This window comes from Cariama cristata, unplaced genomic scaffold, assembly GCF_000690535.1.
Source record: "Cariama cristata isolate BGI_N322 unplaced genomic scaffold, ASM69053v1 scaffold2574, whole genome shotgun sequence".
Classification (NCBI taxonomy): domain Eukaryota; kingdom Metazoa; phylum Chordata; class Aves; order Cariamiformes; family Cariamidae; genus Cariama; species Cariama cristata.
The window spans coordinates 27,596-42,378 of record NW_009614472.1 but is presented as its reverse complement, the minus strand read 5'-3'; the positions used below and the strand labels follow the sequence as shown (position 1 = coordinate 42,378).

Here is a 14,783-nt window from a genome sequence, read left to right as displayed (position 1 = left end):
CCACAGGGAAGAAAGATACCACAACACAACTGCATGGAAACTTCTGATCAGAGTTTATAGCTCATTAGACACACATGCACACACACAAAAATCAGGCTTCAAATTCTGCTTCTCATAGAGCTATTAGTAAAAAAACCATTGAGAACTCAAGGACGGTTCAGATTAGTCTGCAGCGAATGGTGGGGATTCACCCCTAGTTCTGCCCATTCTCAGGCATAACATGAGGGGTTGGGGTGGGAGAGGGGAGCAAGGTCTGCTTTAGAATTCAGGGTTATTTTACCATTTTCTCCACACATGCTAGACAAATTGTGCCATCTTTGTCTGTTAAAAAGTTAATTTATTATCCCCTCCTGGTAAAAAAAGTGAAAAGCTATACTCTGTTAGACCAGTAAGATACAGAATTACTCCAGCTCTTTGGAGGTTTTTAGATACAACTTCGAAGCTTATTATTCCACAAAGGAACAGCAAGTACCTTTCTTAAGAAAGGAAACTCTATAATGGGTCAGCCTTTTCTTTTAAGCAGAAGAAGATGTATCCATTACAGGACTCCCTTTCTGTCCACATGACTCCTGTGAAATACCCTAACATCCTCCAGGCAGCGCATACAGAAAGTTTCCTAAGGAGAAGTATGTCTTTAAAAACGTCACTTCAGGAAACAAGTGCAAGTTCCTTTTAAATTTGTTTTATAAGAAGGATACCAATGTACATTTTAATAGTTTTATTTTCGTCTTCCCCAAGGGGGAACCAAAGGCAGAGAGGTGTTGTGAGATACATCACGCTGTTCTTATGGGTAAATCAATTTGCAAATGTTATTTTACCACTCTATAAAAATACACACAGGAGTGTGAAGGAAGCAAAGTAGTTCAGAGTGGCTGTCATGAAGCAAATACATTAAATACAATCAGTTGTTTGGATTTTTTTTTCCCTAAAAATTGTGGCTCCTTGTGTTCCATAAAACCACAGTCTTTAGTAGCCACATGCCACAGGAACAGAAATTTAAGTGGTAGCTTCCTTTGAGCCTGTGCACACAAAAGCATTAGTAAAGAACTGCTCCCATGGGACTGGACAGCAGATGTGAGCGACAAAGCCCCATCCACAACAGGAAAGAAGATATGCATTCAGTTTTATTGTCTCAGCTTCCCATCCAAACTCCTGTAAACAGGTTCCATACCATTCAGGCATTTCTAATAAAAGAGTCTATAGCTCTATAAAAAGAAGTCACGCCGTAAAATCAAGATATTTACCCTGTACGTGTTATGCGAGCGCGAAGAGGAACAACCTTCCAATTTCTCAAGATACATCCAAGCAATCTGTAAATGACCCAAGTCCTTTCTCTGTCCAACTGTGCTGTGTGAAACTCAGTTAAGTGCCTCTTCACAGGTAGAGACAGTTTGCTTTTAAAAATATTAAGGACACATTTTTTTTAAGAACTTCCTGGAAAGTTACTGTGGAAAATGAAAGTGCTCCCATGGTGAGACCAATGTGCAAAGCTCTACAGACTTCTGTCCTTGCTGCTTTCTGATATTCCTTCCCTTAGCAGATTCATGTTATGATGAGGCTCAACAGATTGCAACGAGGCCATTATCCACCTGTAACAAGCAGGTAGACACTGGAAAATGTTTTATGTTTAATCATAAAACGTGGAATAAGTCAAAAAAAAAAAATTGTTCAGATATGATTGGTATGGTCTCTCAAGTGGGTTTATATACCAATGGCCTGTAACACTCGCTTTTCATTCTCATTGAGATGGTCTGAAAACATTGCATAGCAGGGCTGCTGTGCAAACTGACAGAGGAAGTCAGTGAGATAGGCCTGAAAGGAAAACAGAAAGACTAAGTTAGCATCACATCACTTTGGAAATTGTTTCTTTCATGTATCAAAAGACAAACCTCAACGTGCACCAAGTAAGACAAAGAGATTGCAGGGAAGAGACAAGGGATGCAGGAGGAAGGGTGGCAGCAGAGGGGAAGGGCTAATAAACCCTGCCAGGTGGTGGTAAAAAGCAGGAGCCAAGTATCATAACAGGGACTGACTGGATGGAAGCATCTCCAAGTGGAGTATGAAATTCTGTCATGTTCAGTCTCTGATCTACTTCTGACTTCGGCAAACAGTTGTGAAGCTCATGGGTAGAAAAGTCTCATCTCCCTCTCTTCAAAAAGTTTTGTTTATTCACATTTCCAAGTTATAGATACTGATCCAATAAGGAAAAATAGCTTCAGGTATTCTTGGGATACTCAGCACTTTCCAAAGTAATTTTAGTGAACCAACAACCGGTGTTTCCAGTGGTTTACAGTTTTGTTAAAGTACAACACCAAAAAAAATTATGTTTATAAAGAATGATAGGAATCTGATTTAAAAAACTCATTCTAGAGCATCACCTGGAGATCTATTTGGTAAAGAGGGTCCTTTAATGCATCTGGATCATCCTCTTCGTCATCTTCATAGTAGTCCTCATCTGTCAGAGGCAAATCAACAGATTTTACATCAAATAGAGCAAAATATCTCAGGAAGTATTCTATTAGACTATTGTTGAAATCCAAGGAACCAAAAATAAGAAGTTTCAGCACTTCTGGGTAAAAAGAAATTGTATCCAGAATGTTTGCTCCTTAAGTTCACACGATTAGAAAATACTAAACCCCAGAAGAAGACAGATCATAGTGGGAGTCTCAAGGAACACGCAAGTGAGAAAAGCATATATGGGATAGTACACAAGCAGGGTTGTTAGTTATGTGCACTACTGTTATCTTAGGCCTTGTGGTGCTGCACTCCCCCCGTCCTTTTCTGGGCCTTGCTACAATCTCAGGAATTCAGGCCTTAGCCTTTGTGTAATGAGTTGGGTGGTTAAGCGTCCCTTGACCGTACCAGAAACTCTTTCATATCTAAGGTGGGAATAACAGTGATTGTCCCAGCAACTTCTGTTGCCTGGCCAAGGCTGGAAGCTTGAGCAAAACAGCTTCATAGCTTGAGCAATACATCCCTTATCTGAATGGACGCTCAAACAAAACAGCCTCGTAGCTTGAATTTTGTTAGCCTTGGAAGCTCAAGCAAAACAAGCCTTGGTAGCTTGAGCAAAACACAGTTATCATTACTACTGGAATTTTGAGAATTCCAGCAATTACCAACTCAAATCGTGGCCAGAATGGAAATTTAGTAATGACTGAAGTCCATCATCTTGCAAATCTACAAACAACGGTCCTAAGTGAGGCCCTTTGAGCTCTCCTGGACCACAGTGGGCGGCAACCAGCATTTCCCTTGGAGTGGGATGTCTCTCAGAGCTCACGAAACTCTCAAGTTTGCAGCACCATTGCTGAAGGCAGACAACAGAGCCCGAGCCGAAAACCCTTCAACTCCTCGAGACTCGACCCTCATCCCTTAATAACTGCCAAGGCATTTGAAGTGAGTATTTCACTGAACTCGAGGCGAATTCTTTAACAAGTATACCTACCTTTATACATTTATTCCTTTATACATATATCCCTGTCTCTCTCTTTTTGTCTTTGTGTGCATGTATGCATCGATTCAAGTACCCTATAACATTTTAAGTCACTGTTATCATTACAGTAAAACCTATTGAATTACTTTGTAAATATTAAATTAGTCAACGATTAAGTGCTGTTAAATGAAGCAGTACTGCTAAATCCTACTGCTAAATACTCCTGCTATCTCTTAGACATAAACCGTTGACCAAGTCTGGGACTAGGGGTAGATCCAGCTGCACCTCAACTCCTCTCTGAAGGAGTTTAGAAACCAAGGGGGTCTACTCCAAAACCCTTGAGTCAACGGGAGGGCCTCCCTTACCCCTTTTATCTCCACTCTCTGTGTAAATCTCTCTAGCTGGATTCTAACTTGATTTTTCCTGTGTACATCCCTTTCATGCAGTAAGTAATAGAGTGAAGCTTGCCATCAAACTTTGTTAAGTCACACTTTTACAAATACATATTAAAACTATTTCTGCTAATACCTTTGACAGCAATTCTTTGAGCGACCCTAAACCACTCATATGCAACATGCCTTAATCTTATGTTAGGGTGACACATTTCCAATTCTGTGCTAATGTAAGTAGTCTCCCTTATTGTTTTGCCTGTAAGGTTCTCCCTTCTAAGACTACACACAAACTGGACAGCAGAGGAAAGGAGATGATATACCCACTCCATCTTCTTTATGCAGCAATTATTTCTGAAGGTCACTCCACAAACAAGCTCATTCACTTCTATGACACTGTCATTCCAAGGTCACATCTACATCTTTGAGCATCAGTTTTCTCTTTAGAAGAAAAACCTGCATGAACCTCACAATGCGAAGCATACATAGCATTTGAACTCTCAGGTGAAAAATGCAGTTATTTAATTATCGTGTTATTCAAAGAGATGTCCCTCTTATAGAAAAAAGCCCTTATTCAAAATCACAGTGTAGTATTTCCTTCCCTTTGCCTGCAGCCTCTGTTGAGATGCCGTCAAGGAAAGAAAACCATGACTAGGATGTCACCTACTCATTTTCCGCTTTGAGTAAGCACTTTAAAGTTGTTACTTACCATACTTGTTTGTGGAAAGAATATCTGATAAGAATTGTCCTGCTAAGCCTTCATCTTCATCCTCATCCTCTTCCTGATCCTCCCACATATCATTCGAATCATCTGCTTAGAAAAAAAAAATAAACCCAGAAACAACTAAAGTCCAAGAGGTTCAGTCTGTTGATCACTCTCCAGGGGACTGTAGTTTTTAGGCAAACATCCCTGCTTGTGTAGGTGGATGAAGGGAAACACCTGCAACCTTTATTATCCTTTTAGAAAGAGCGTCTCAAGGACTGGAGCTAAGCAAAAGCAGCAGCAAGAATGGCTGCTTGAAGTAGGAAGGCAGGCAGGCAAACCAGATACACCAAAAACCCAATAATTTTATTGGCATATAGTCAGATCCCATCTTCCAAACTGGCCCAAAGTAACTTTCAGATATAAGAATACACAACACTGACTGATCTTACCCTTTCAATCATTATTTAAGCCTCTGTAATTACAGGTATACTATTTACCATTGTGAGTTTCTTATTACTATAAATGCTTCTGAAGAGATTACAAAGTAGATTTAAGCCATGCAAAGAGAAAAAGCAAACCCAGTATTTTACCTTGGCTCCAATCTGCAGTTGTCTGTCTAGATGCATTTGCTTCCATTGCATTAGAGAGTTCATTTATGATTAATTTTAAGATTTTTACTAACAAAGGAATGTTTGTCCAGCGTTCAGGATCTATAAGAGAAGAAAAGCATAAATTCACACTGCTCTTAATAAAAAGTTGTTAAAAACAGGCCTTTTTTGTTGTGGGTTTTTTGGTTTGGTTTGGTTTGTTGTTTGGTGTTGTGGGTTTTTTTTATTTTACCATTCAAGTAAAACTTTCAGGTTGGGAGGAAAAGGGAACTGACATAAAAACCCCAAATGTTCTTTCTGTATACCTTCACAGCTAGATTTCCAAAGATCTTAACTGCAATATCAAGTCTAGCATATTTTGAATGAAGAAAAGGCATGGTTAAAATCCTCACAGCTGAATGAATTTGTGAGTCTACTCAATGAAATCATAGTTACAGATGACTTCATTAAGCGTTCTTCTCTGAAGTATATTTACACATCTAGCAGTGCTTTCAAATAAATGAGCAGTGCAGCACTCCCACGCATGGCTCTACCCTTTCTGAGACACCATAAGCTGCAACTTTTCCTCACCAGTGTTTCCGCAGGGTTTAATTATTCCATAGGGATAGCTAGACAGTGTATTTGTCCTTAATTACAAAAAGGAAAGGTCCTATCAAATAAAGGAACTGGGAGTACTAGTTTTAACTCTTATTGATATTAGCATTAATCTTATTTTAACTCAAATGCTGGCAATTACTGTTCTTCTATCTGACTAGACAATATCCGAGTTTGTTGGTTTGGGTTTTTTTAAGCAAAGAATAGTAACGTAGCAAGTGTTTTGTGACCACTACTTACCTCTTACACTCCCAGTCCTTTCCCCTATTTATCTCCTTAGTTGTCAACTTAGTCCTTTACTAAGTGTTACTGCTGACTCCAAATCCCAGGCCTACAACAGCTGAAGGCTCGAGGAGCACTGACTGCCTCGATGGGCCTCCAGGTTGGATCCGTACAGCCATTATGTCCCATTCCACAACTGGTTGTGCACAAGCTCTAGCATAGCAAGTTGCAGAGCCATGGTTTTGACTGACCGCTGAGGACAGGCTCCCCAGTGCTTTCCCTCTGTGGCTCAGTCTGAAAAAAAGTGCCCAGTGCTCTCTCTGACTTAATAGACGAATCTCTACAAATCGCCAATCAAAGATTTTGGGTTCAGCCAATTAAAAATAAGACAAGTCTTATGCAGGAGACTGGCCAAGCTTTACTTAAAAGTGACCTCTAACTTGTTGAAATCATTGTTGATATTTGTGAAAGTCTGTCCCATCGAAAAATATATCATTTCTTTTTTTTTTTTTAAATCTCTGCATTCACTAAACACACTTTCCTCTCACAGAAGCTACTCGGAGTCATGAAATTATGAATTCTATCTCCTTATACAGAACAGGATGACGCAAAATAGCAGTGAATAAATCCCTATCCCATAATCACCTTATCCATTCATATTAAATCAGAGACATCAGGAGTCTTCCAAATCAGTCTTTGGCAGAATTAAGGCAAATAATGGATATGTTAAGTACACGATGTATGGATTAGCCCTAAAAAACAGCATGCAGCTTCTGTAGGAAATATTTCCCACAGCTTTATGTGATCTGCAAGATCTATTTTAAGGCCTTTCATAGCAACTACTAACAGGAAAAAAAAAAAACCCTATTAAAAGCACCAAAATGATTACTTACTTTTGGCCGACTTTGATCGTGTCCGTATTCCCTCATCCATATTGAATATTTCTTCTCCCTTTACCCTAATGTCCTGAAGTCGCTTGTCATCTGTGTTGATGCCATACTGAAGGAGTTTACACAATGCTACAGAGCTGGGGAGCAGGGAACAGGAAAATTACAGATCAGAATTTCCCCAAACTGTCCGGCTTTCCCAGTGAATAGTTAAATAGGGAACATATCTCCAAAGCAGACATTCAGCTGCCCTTTTTTCTACACTTTTGCCAAGAATAAGCATTACAGAATTTTCCTATTTCTCCTACTTTATGTCAGCATCTGACACTGGGCTCATCTCCTGACCTGCCCAGCAAGCTGAAAACTGAAAAAGCTTTGGATTAAACACTACCAAACAGTGCATACATACATTTAAGGTTTTTCCAGTTCAGGAGGGCCATGAGGTTAAACACACTCCTGAAGCATCACATGCAGATGAAGATGGAATTAAGAGGGAAGCAGTGGTAAGAAAGTAGTAATTTGGTTGATCTGCAGACATGAACATCTCTTCTACTTTTCTCCAGTCTCAAACCTCTTTTTTACTTCTGGTCCTTCACAACTCTGCTACACTCAGACCTTGTAGTTTGCTCCTTCGGTATCTTCACATGTTCTTTTCACCTCTGCTGCTCAGATTTCTACTCCACACTTACAAAACCTTCTCCAGTTCCAGGCTTTTTTCAAGCCATACTGGGGATGACTTTGACTACAGGTTAGGGCCACCAATTTATGCCTAGCACTCTTAAACCTCTCTCCTGGCTCCACAAGTTTCAAACTGAAGTTTTGGAGCTCCATGGAACTCGTTCTTTTCATGCTTTCACTTCACATCCTCTCTCTCTCCCACACTATGGCTCTGAGATCCCATACTGCTGGTTTGGACCCAGATCTTACATGCTAACCCTGAGTTGCCCAAAGTTTTCCCATCCTTTCATCATGCAAGGTAAGAGCAAATAGCCACTTCTTCAACCTGTCACTTGCAGGGATGTGGACTGATGCACACAGAAGGTGTCAGCTATCTTCACGTTCCTTTTACTAACTCTAAACAAGATAGTGCTCCGAACAGGCATTGCTTCTCTTCAGTATGCAGAAAACACTTAGCGTTTTCTAATGCACTATAAGCATCACCGTAAACAACCCAAATCAAAGTGTTTAATACGGTGTGGAGCCTTGCTAGATCACCTGTACACAACCAGCTCTAATCTTGGACAATACAGAGACAGCACCGAACAACAAAGTTTAACTTTGTTCTCCCTGTCAGTGTCAGCCTTGGGATTTCCCTGTGACCATAAGCAGCCTCAGGGGATCCTGCAGACAGCCCTGTTCTGTCAAGATGGTAAACCACTGTTCTTAGGATGAAAACAGATGAAGTGTGACCAAAACCAGCACCAGATCCCCAAATCAGACTGCATGATCATTCACAAACTTCCATTTTAAACATGGTTTTTCTTACTATTATTTCTTATTATTTATTATTCACAGGCTATTTGACTGCCTTATACCAACAACACACCAACACATACTAAGAAGTGAGCTAACAGCTGGTGAGACCCCTAAGAGTGGTCTGTTAGGCTTCACATTTCCAGAAAAATCAAAGACAGTAGCTGCAGCAAAATTTAAACTAATACAGAGAATTTCGTGCTTTGGAATATAGTACTCAGCCTCCACCAGAACAAAAACGTGCTCCTACAGCAAAAGGGAGAGAAAACTGTTTCGGTTGATTTCTTTGTTGACTTTTAAGATATCACTAAGTCAACGAGAAATCACAAGATTCTCTTAAGAAACTCTCTACAATGCCCTGAAACTCTACAGTAGTCTACAAAGGCAATTTCATGTCTGGAAGCTATTCTCATCCCATTCACCGAGTTCCACCTCAAAAACACTCCTGTGCTTGCAAGAGCCAAGCCTTCGCCCTTGGGTCACCCTGTTCCAGCACAGAAACACCAGGCAGCAAGAGTAGCACTTAGAGGAAGATCAGAGATTGCTCCAATAACCATGGCTCTCCTGAGTTGAACTGACAGTGCAGGAAAAAATTAGTTCTGTCCAACGCTGGCACATGCTAATCCAAGTCTGAACCAGCTCCCCTTTCCCTCACACTCAGGGCATTTAATTGCAATGGGATGATCAGTCAGCTAACGTTAACACACAGATCCTGCTTATGAAACATCCTACCTGACTTTGCCTTCATATTGCCCATAGAACAAGTGCTGCCGGCTCATCCATTCGGCCATTACAAACTCCAAGGCAGGCTTGCCAGTTGGTCCGGGGAGACTACACAGGAACTCTAGGAGTGGTTCCAGTTGTGAGTGAACCAAGTGAGCAAACACCATAATCAAGGACTATAGGAGAAGAAAGGAAATGTTAGTTGTACATAATTTAATAGCTGAAAATGTTTTATCAAATATTCAAGTAACTGAGCTCCCTGCAGGAGCGGAGATTGTGCTTACCAACCCCAAGAGGAAGAGAAAGTATAACCATCTGCAAGACACTGTGTGCTACAAAAGCAGGCAATAAACTACTACAGTCAACAGCAGTATTTAACCATCCCAAAAACACACAGAAGGAATAAATTTACTCATACCCATGCCCCAAACTAACAAACCTTCCTAAAGCAAAGATTAAAAAGCTATTTAAAAAATATCAGAGGTTCCAGTTGACTTTTGACTAGCAAAAATAGCATATGGCAACACTCGGACACTGCCAGTGCCTTAGTTTGCTCAATGGACCAGAAGCTGTGCACATGGTTCTATACACAGATCTCTAAATCTACCCATATCTAGCAGAAATGTGTCTCATCATCAGGTTAAGGAACAGAAGTTATTGGTCCAGGGTGAGAAGCCATATTCTCCTCCCCTTTCACCCCAGGGACTTCCCATCATCACCTGCACCACAGGATGACCCTCTCCCACACCATCACCTCATAATTCAGCAGCACTTTTACAATTCTGAGTGCACTTTGAACACAAGTTTTATGGAAAGAATTTCAAGTTTTAGAAAAGGTTTTTTACAAGATGTGGTTTTACAGTCAGAATCCTAGAGACCAGGGGTAGAATTCGTACATTGCATATGTCTAAACGTCAGTCTCCAAGTCCAAGGGCACCTCTGTAGGCTTCCTCAGGGAAAAGCTGCCCACCTCCAGAGGCCCATCTTTCAGGTTAACACAGGGAAGAAATTGTGAAAGCATTGTGAAAGGCCCGTTTCTTTTTCCCTGGCTACAGGGGCTTCATGTGACTGCTTCAGATTTAAGCTTCCGGATCTTTTAAATCCAAAAATAGGCAAAGTGAGAGCCATTCTGGACAGTTAAGAATCAACAGTGTATCCGAGGGGAAAAACCATCAAGGCTTTAAGATTAAATCTGTGCTGACATCTGAATGGTCTTCTTGATTCACCGTGTGCTGGCTTGAAATACGCACATGCAAAAATCAAGAGAAATACACAAGATAAAAGGGTTAGAGCAGAGTGAGCCTCAGCCAAGCGCTGCACTGAGGGCAAAGGTGGGGTCTTGCTCAACACTGCCAGCAAAACGCCTTCCCCCAGCTGCTGCTGAGGAACCAGGGCAGCCATCACTAGATGTTTTACATTAAAGGCACAGACAAGAAAGACAGGAGATAGAATGAAGACCACTGGGATAAAATCATACCATAAAACTGTGTCACTAGAAGTAAGTCAAGGCTAGAAGAGATCGTGATGCTCTTTGTCTGGCCTCTCACTTGATGCAGGCCAACTACACCTCCCAGGCACCAAAAGTTTACCTTGTCTCAACTCCCAGGCATTTATCTTTCAATATGGCACAAAACTACTTGAAAAAATGTGCTGCCTTTGCCATAGCATCCCTTCTTAGGCAACTCCTGTCCCCTCTAAAGGCTCATTGCTTGCAAGCACAAGGTTATGAGGGACTATTTAAGGTGCAGTAAAGCTCACCCACAAGAACCTCGCTTACCCCATAATCCAGACAACTCTGTATGAGCAGAGTAGGCATTTTCCTGACTACTTCAAGAGGACACATAGAGCCTCCAATTGCACTACTCATAAATAATCAGGCACACAATTAAAAAAAATTATGACAATTTCTCTTCCTCACACCTCTACTTACTCTCCTGCGTGTCCAGCCTGCTCACCTGCATTACACTGAGTGTCTCCGCTTGCTGCATCTTGCTCAGGATAGCTCTCAGGATCTGGTCCAGATTCTCTCCCAGCTCACTTCCTGCTTTCGAAATTAAAGTGGAGACCAGCCTGCCCACAAAGGCAGCGGTGAATTCTGAGGTCCTTGGATCTAGAAGCTGGCTCACCACCTGCATCACATACCACAGTCCATTGTGGCCTTGCTCATCATGCCATTGTGCAATTTGCTCCAGCGCTACTGAGACATACGCACGCAGACACTCGCCACCATTCTAAACAAGAAAATTTTCATGTTAGAATTTCCCTTTCTAGGTAAAAGAGCAAGGAGGCATGGGAAGACATCTCCTTTTATCACCCCAAAAAGACCCTTAACCGAGATGAAAACAATGGGCAAACTGGTGACACTTGTAGAATATCCAAGCTCTCTAATGTGCAGTAAAATAAGTGCCTAAATTTAAAAACAATTTCTACAGACTTCATTATCAAGGACAAAACTCTTCACTACCCAGGCAGCTCTCAAGAAGATCATCTAGTAAATGGAAAGACAACTTGAAGTAGCTGCAGTTTTGTGCCAGTCTTGTTACCCAGAGAAATTTCAAGAGATTATAACAAGTGAGAGAAGAAACACAGCATGAACAAAGCACAACCCAGCAGCCACGCTATAATCTTTTTGAATTCTTCTTAAAACAAAGATCCAGCAGAGCAACCAGCATGCCGATCTCCAACCTCTTCTTGCTGGTCTCCAATCTATTCTTACTGGTGTGTCGTTTAGGAAAAGCCATTTCTACGGTCTGTATTCATATGGCAAAGGGTAGCTGGCACTACTCCTTACATAAGGAATGAAACCAGCTTTATTATTTATATGCCAGCTAGTAGCTGGAATGAAAAGGCACTCTTCACTTTTAGCCGCTGATGCTTTTTCTTTCTTGCTTAAATACTCTAAAGACATCATCAGGTAATAGCAGAGGCTGCCAACAAGCACAGCTCAGGCACTACTGCTGTTTGAGATGAATCCTTGCTCTCTTCATCCCATACTTGGCTCAGTCAAAAAGAAGTCTGCCCTCCCCTTCCCACCTAAATGCGCACAGGATAAAACTACTAGAAGGATGAGGTCTAGGTGGTCTTCTACACAGGAGGTCTTTTGCTTCCCTACGCCTGAGCATCTTCCTGAAAACAGCCTCTGCCATTCCTAGGTGTGATGAAAGTTACTATGGGGGAAGAAAAGAAATGGGGTTTTGGGTTTTTTTGGTGGTTTTTTGTTTGTTTGTTTTTTTGGTGGTGGTGGTTTTTTTTTTTTTTAAAATGTGCTCCAGAGCTTTTTGGTGGTGGTGGTTGTTTTTTTTTTTAAAATGTGCTCCAGAGACCTAAAATAGAAAAACAAAAAAGACCAAGGCTGCTGCTTTACTCACTCTGGTCCTCCCAATTAAGGAATTATCATTAAAAGCCATTGCAGGCCCTTGAACAGCAGTACTCTCATGATAACATGGAGGCAAAAGACTCCTGAGAAGGTGATGACATGGCTATTGGCAAGCAAAGCCTGGGCTCCCTTAAACGTTATGTCACCTGCCTTACTTGGTCACCTCTCTTGGACACGCATAGCCCTGCAATCCTTACCACTCCGCACAGTGTTACCTGCATAGTAGCATTGTCATCTGTGTTCAAGCTGCACTGAGCCACTGCGGGGAATGCTTGGCAGATCAGGAGCTGGGACAGAGGAGGTTTTGTATTCCTCACAACTGTAGTCAATATATCAATAGAAGTCTGAAAGGAAAACACAAAGAGCAGCACTGTTACAGCAGCAACCATAGTACGCTAAGTCAGCATTGCCCACCACTGGTGCAAGCATCAAAGGCGTAAGCTGGAGGGACGTGAGCCAGTACTGCAATCACATCCTGATTTTACAGTCTGGAACACTTTTTAAATCAGAGGACCTTGGAGTCATGCACCCGAGCCTCACTGTATTTGACACAAACACATGGTGTGTGCTGTAAAAGTTCCCAAGGCAGTTCAAACAATAAAAGCAGTGTAACCACTTAAATATGGCAAACATTTTCACGGTACCCTGATGTATGTTAATCAGTACAGCCAGAGAACTGTTCTAGCTGACTTATCTCATTTTGTTTGTATCAATTTGAATTTATTTCAATTACCCATAAGTGATTGTTACAGTCATACTAATCAACAAGCAGATTATAAGCATATTGATAAAGATGTTTACGGGTTTAATTCCATACAATCATTCTACACAGTCAATGCTTAATCTTTTATAAGGGGACTATTTAAAGAAAGGACAAACCTGTATAATTTATCTCCAGCAATTTATACATATATGATGCATAAATCAGAAAAAGCCATAGAAAAAAGTGCAAGGAATAGTCATGTAGCCTGCTGGAGAACATTCCACCCAAAAGAGGGGACTGTTAGTGGTGAAAGATGGCTACGTCAAAGCAAAATGACTAGGGATATGCTGCAGAGATTGGAAGAAGGCCAGAGGAGCAGTTTAAAGTTAACTTTAGCATCTACCTCCACCTGCAGTTTGCCTTCTCTCCAGAAAGAAACCTCTACTGATGACCCAAGTCGTTGTTCCAAAGCAGCTTAAAAGCAACCCTTCTACTCTTTGCAGACCAGCCATCCTATACATTACAGAACAGGGAATCATCTCCAGCTAAGACCGTGTATCACTGTAGCACTTACTGCACAAAGCCCTGCTGGGATCTTGTCAGCAGGGGCCTGCATGATGCTGACAAGAGTTGGTATTAGCCTCATCTGCATTGGACCCTGGCAGGCTTCTATCTGAGCTAGCTCCTTAAAGATATCTTGGGCAAGAGAAGCAACAACTGGATCTGGAGAGAGAAAGCACCATTTACTAAAACATACTAACAAACACATCTCAATTTTTGCTACCACTATTTTTAATAGGTAAAGCAGCAAGTTTCCCTTCAAGCTTAACCATATGAATCAATGTTCATTCAATTACCATTGAATTAAGTTTTCAGCACTAGGATTCAATAGCAACACCAACTATACTTTGAGAATGTAACTTGAATGCATACCGTTACTGTACTTCAAAAATATTGCAATTGTGAAGGGGCAGATTTTGTTCTCCACACTTGCTGTAAATGCTGGGTCTACCGTACAGACAATGCACAGGGTCTCCATCACAAGGTTGAGGACCTCCGAACTGAACTGAGTTGCCAAGTGGATTAGTCCATCAAGAATGCTAGGAAGGAAAGGCTGCAACACATGGGTGCTCTCAGAGATCTTCAGCTGGTCGCAGTAGCTAGACAATAAATTCATGATACAAAAATACATACATAATATATTAAAGCATTTTAAACATTTAACTCTAGGTGATATATAAGGGGACATACCTAGATAATATATTTCACCCACCCACTCTTCTTCCTTAAGTTCACTCCTCTAGGACTTCTCCCCTTCAGTCTACTATTCCTTGATCTCCCAACAGAGCTCAGCTATCTTCCCTCCTCATTCCACCCCTGAGGGCTCACAGAAGCAGAGTTGAGTCAAGGGATGTTAAAACCTTCTACTGTCTCTTAGTAACAGTTCTCTTCTTAAGAACCGCCCACCAATGGAGAAAATAAACCTTCAGGAAAGAAGAAGTCCAAGACAGATACTCACTGCTTTCAAAGTGTTTAATTACTATGTCCTACAATACAAGTGAGCTAGGGAATGATAAAACCATTTCAGGAAGAACTAAGTTAGAAATCTCTGTCTTTACTTAGTCATTAAGATTTCAGTGCAAATAGAAGACAAGGTGGGTTTTGAGCG

At 41.2% G+C, this 14,783-nt stretch overlaps 1 protein-coding gene across 1 annotated transcript in view; it reads right to left on the bottom strand.

The window, feature by feature from the left end:
- Positions 1 to 1,417: 1,417 nt before the first annotated feature.
- The window catches only part of IPO9 (importin 9), a gene marked incomplete at its 5' end in the record, with an annotated part of 31,344 nt that continues 17,978 nt past the window's right edge, over positions 1,418 to 14,783 (bottom strand). The window contains 10 exons of the mRNA XM_009699406.1: positions 1,418 to 1,812; positions 2,379 to 2,455; positions 4,532 to 4,633; positions 5,119 to 5,238; positions 6,846 to 6,979; positions 9,045 to 9,211; positions 10,991 to 11,266; positions 12,627 to 12,755; positions 13,689 to 13,837; positions 14,048 to 14,274. Coding sequence (XP_009697708.1) covers positions 1,702 to 1,812; positions 2,379 to 2,455; positions 4,532 to 4,633; positions 5,119 to 5,238; positions 6,846 to 6,979; positions 9,045 to 9,211; positions 10,991 to 11,266; positions 12,627 to 12,755; positions 13,689 to 13,837; positions 14,048 to 14,274 — 1,492 coding nt within the window. The remainder of the gene's footprint in view (positions 1,813 to 2,378; positions 2,456 to 4,531; positions 4,634 to 5,118; positions 5,239 to 6,845; positions 6,980 to 9,044; positions 9,212 to 10,990; positions 11,267 to 12,626; positions 12,756 to 13,688; positions 13,838 to 14,047; positions 14,275 to 14,783) is intronic.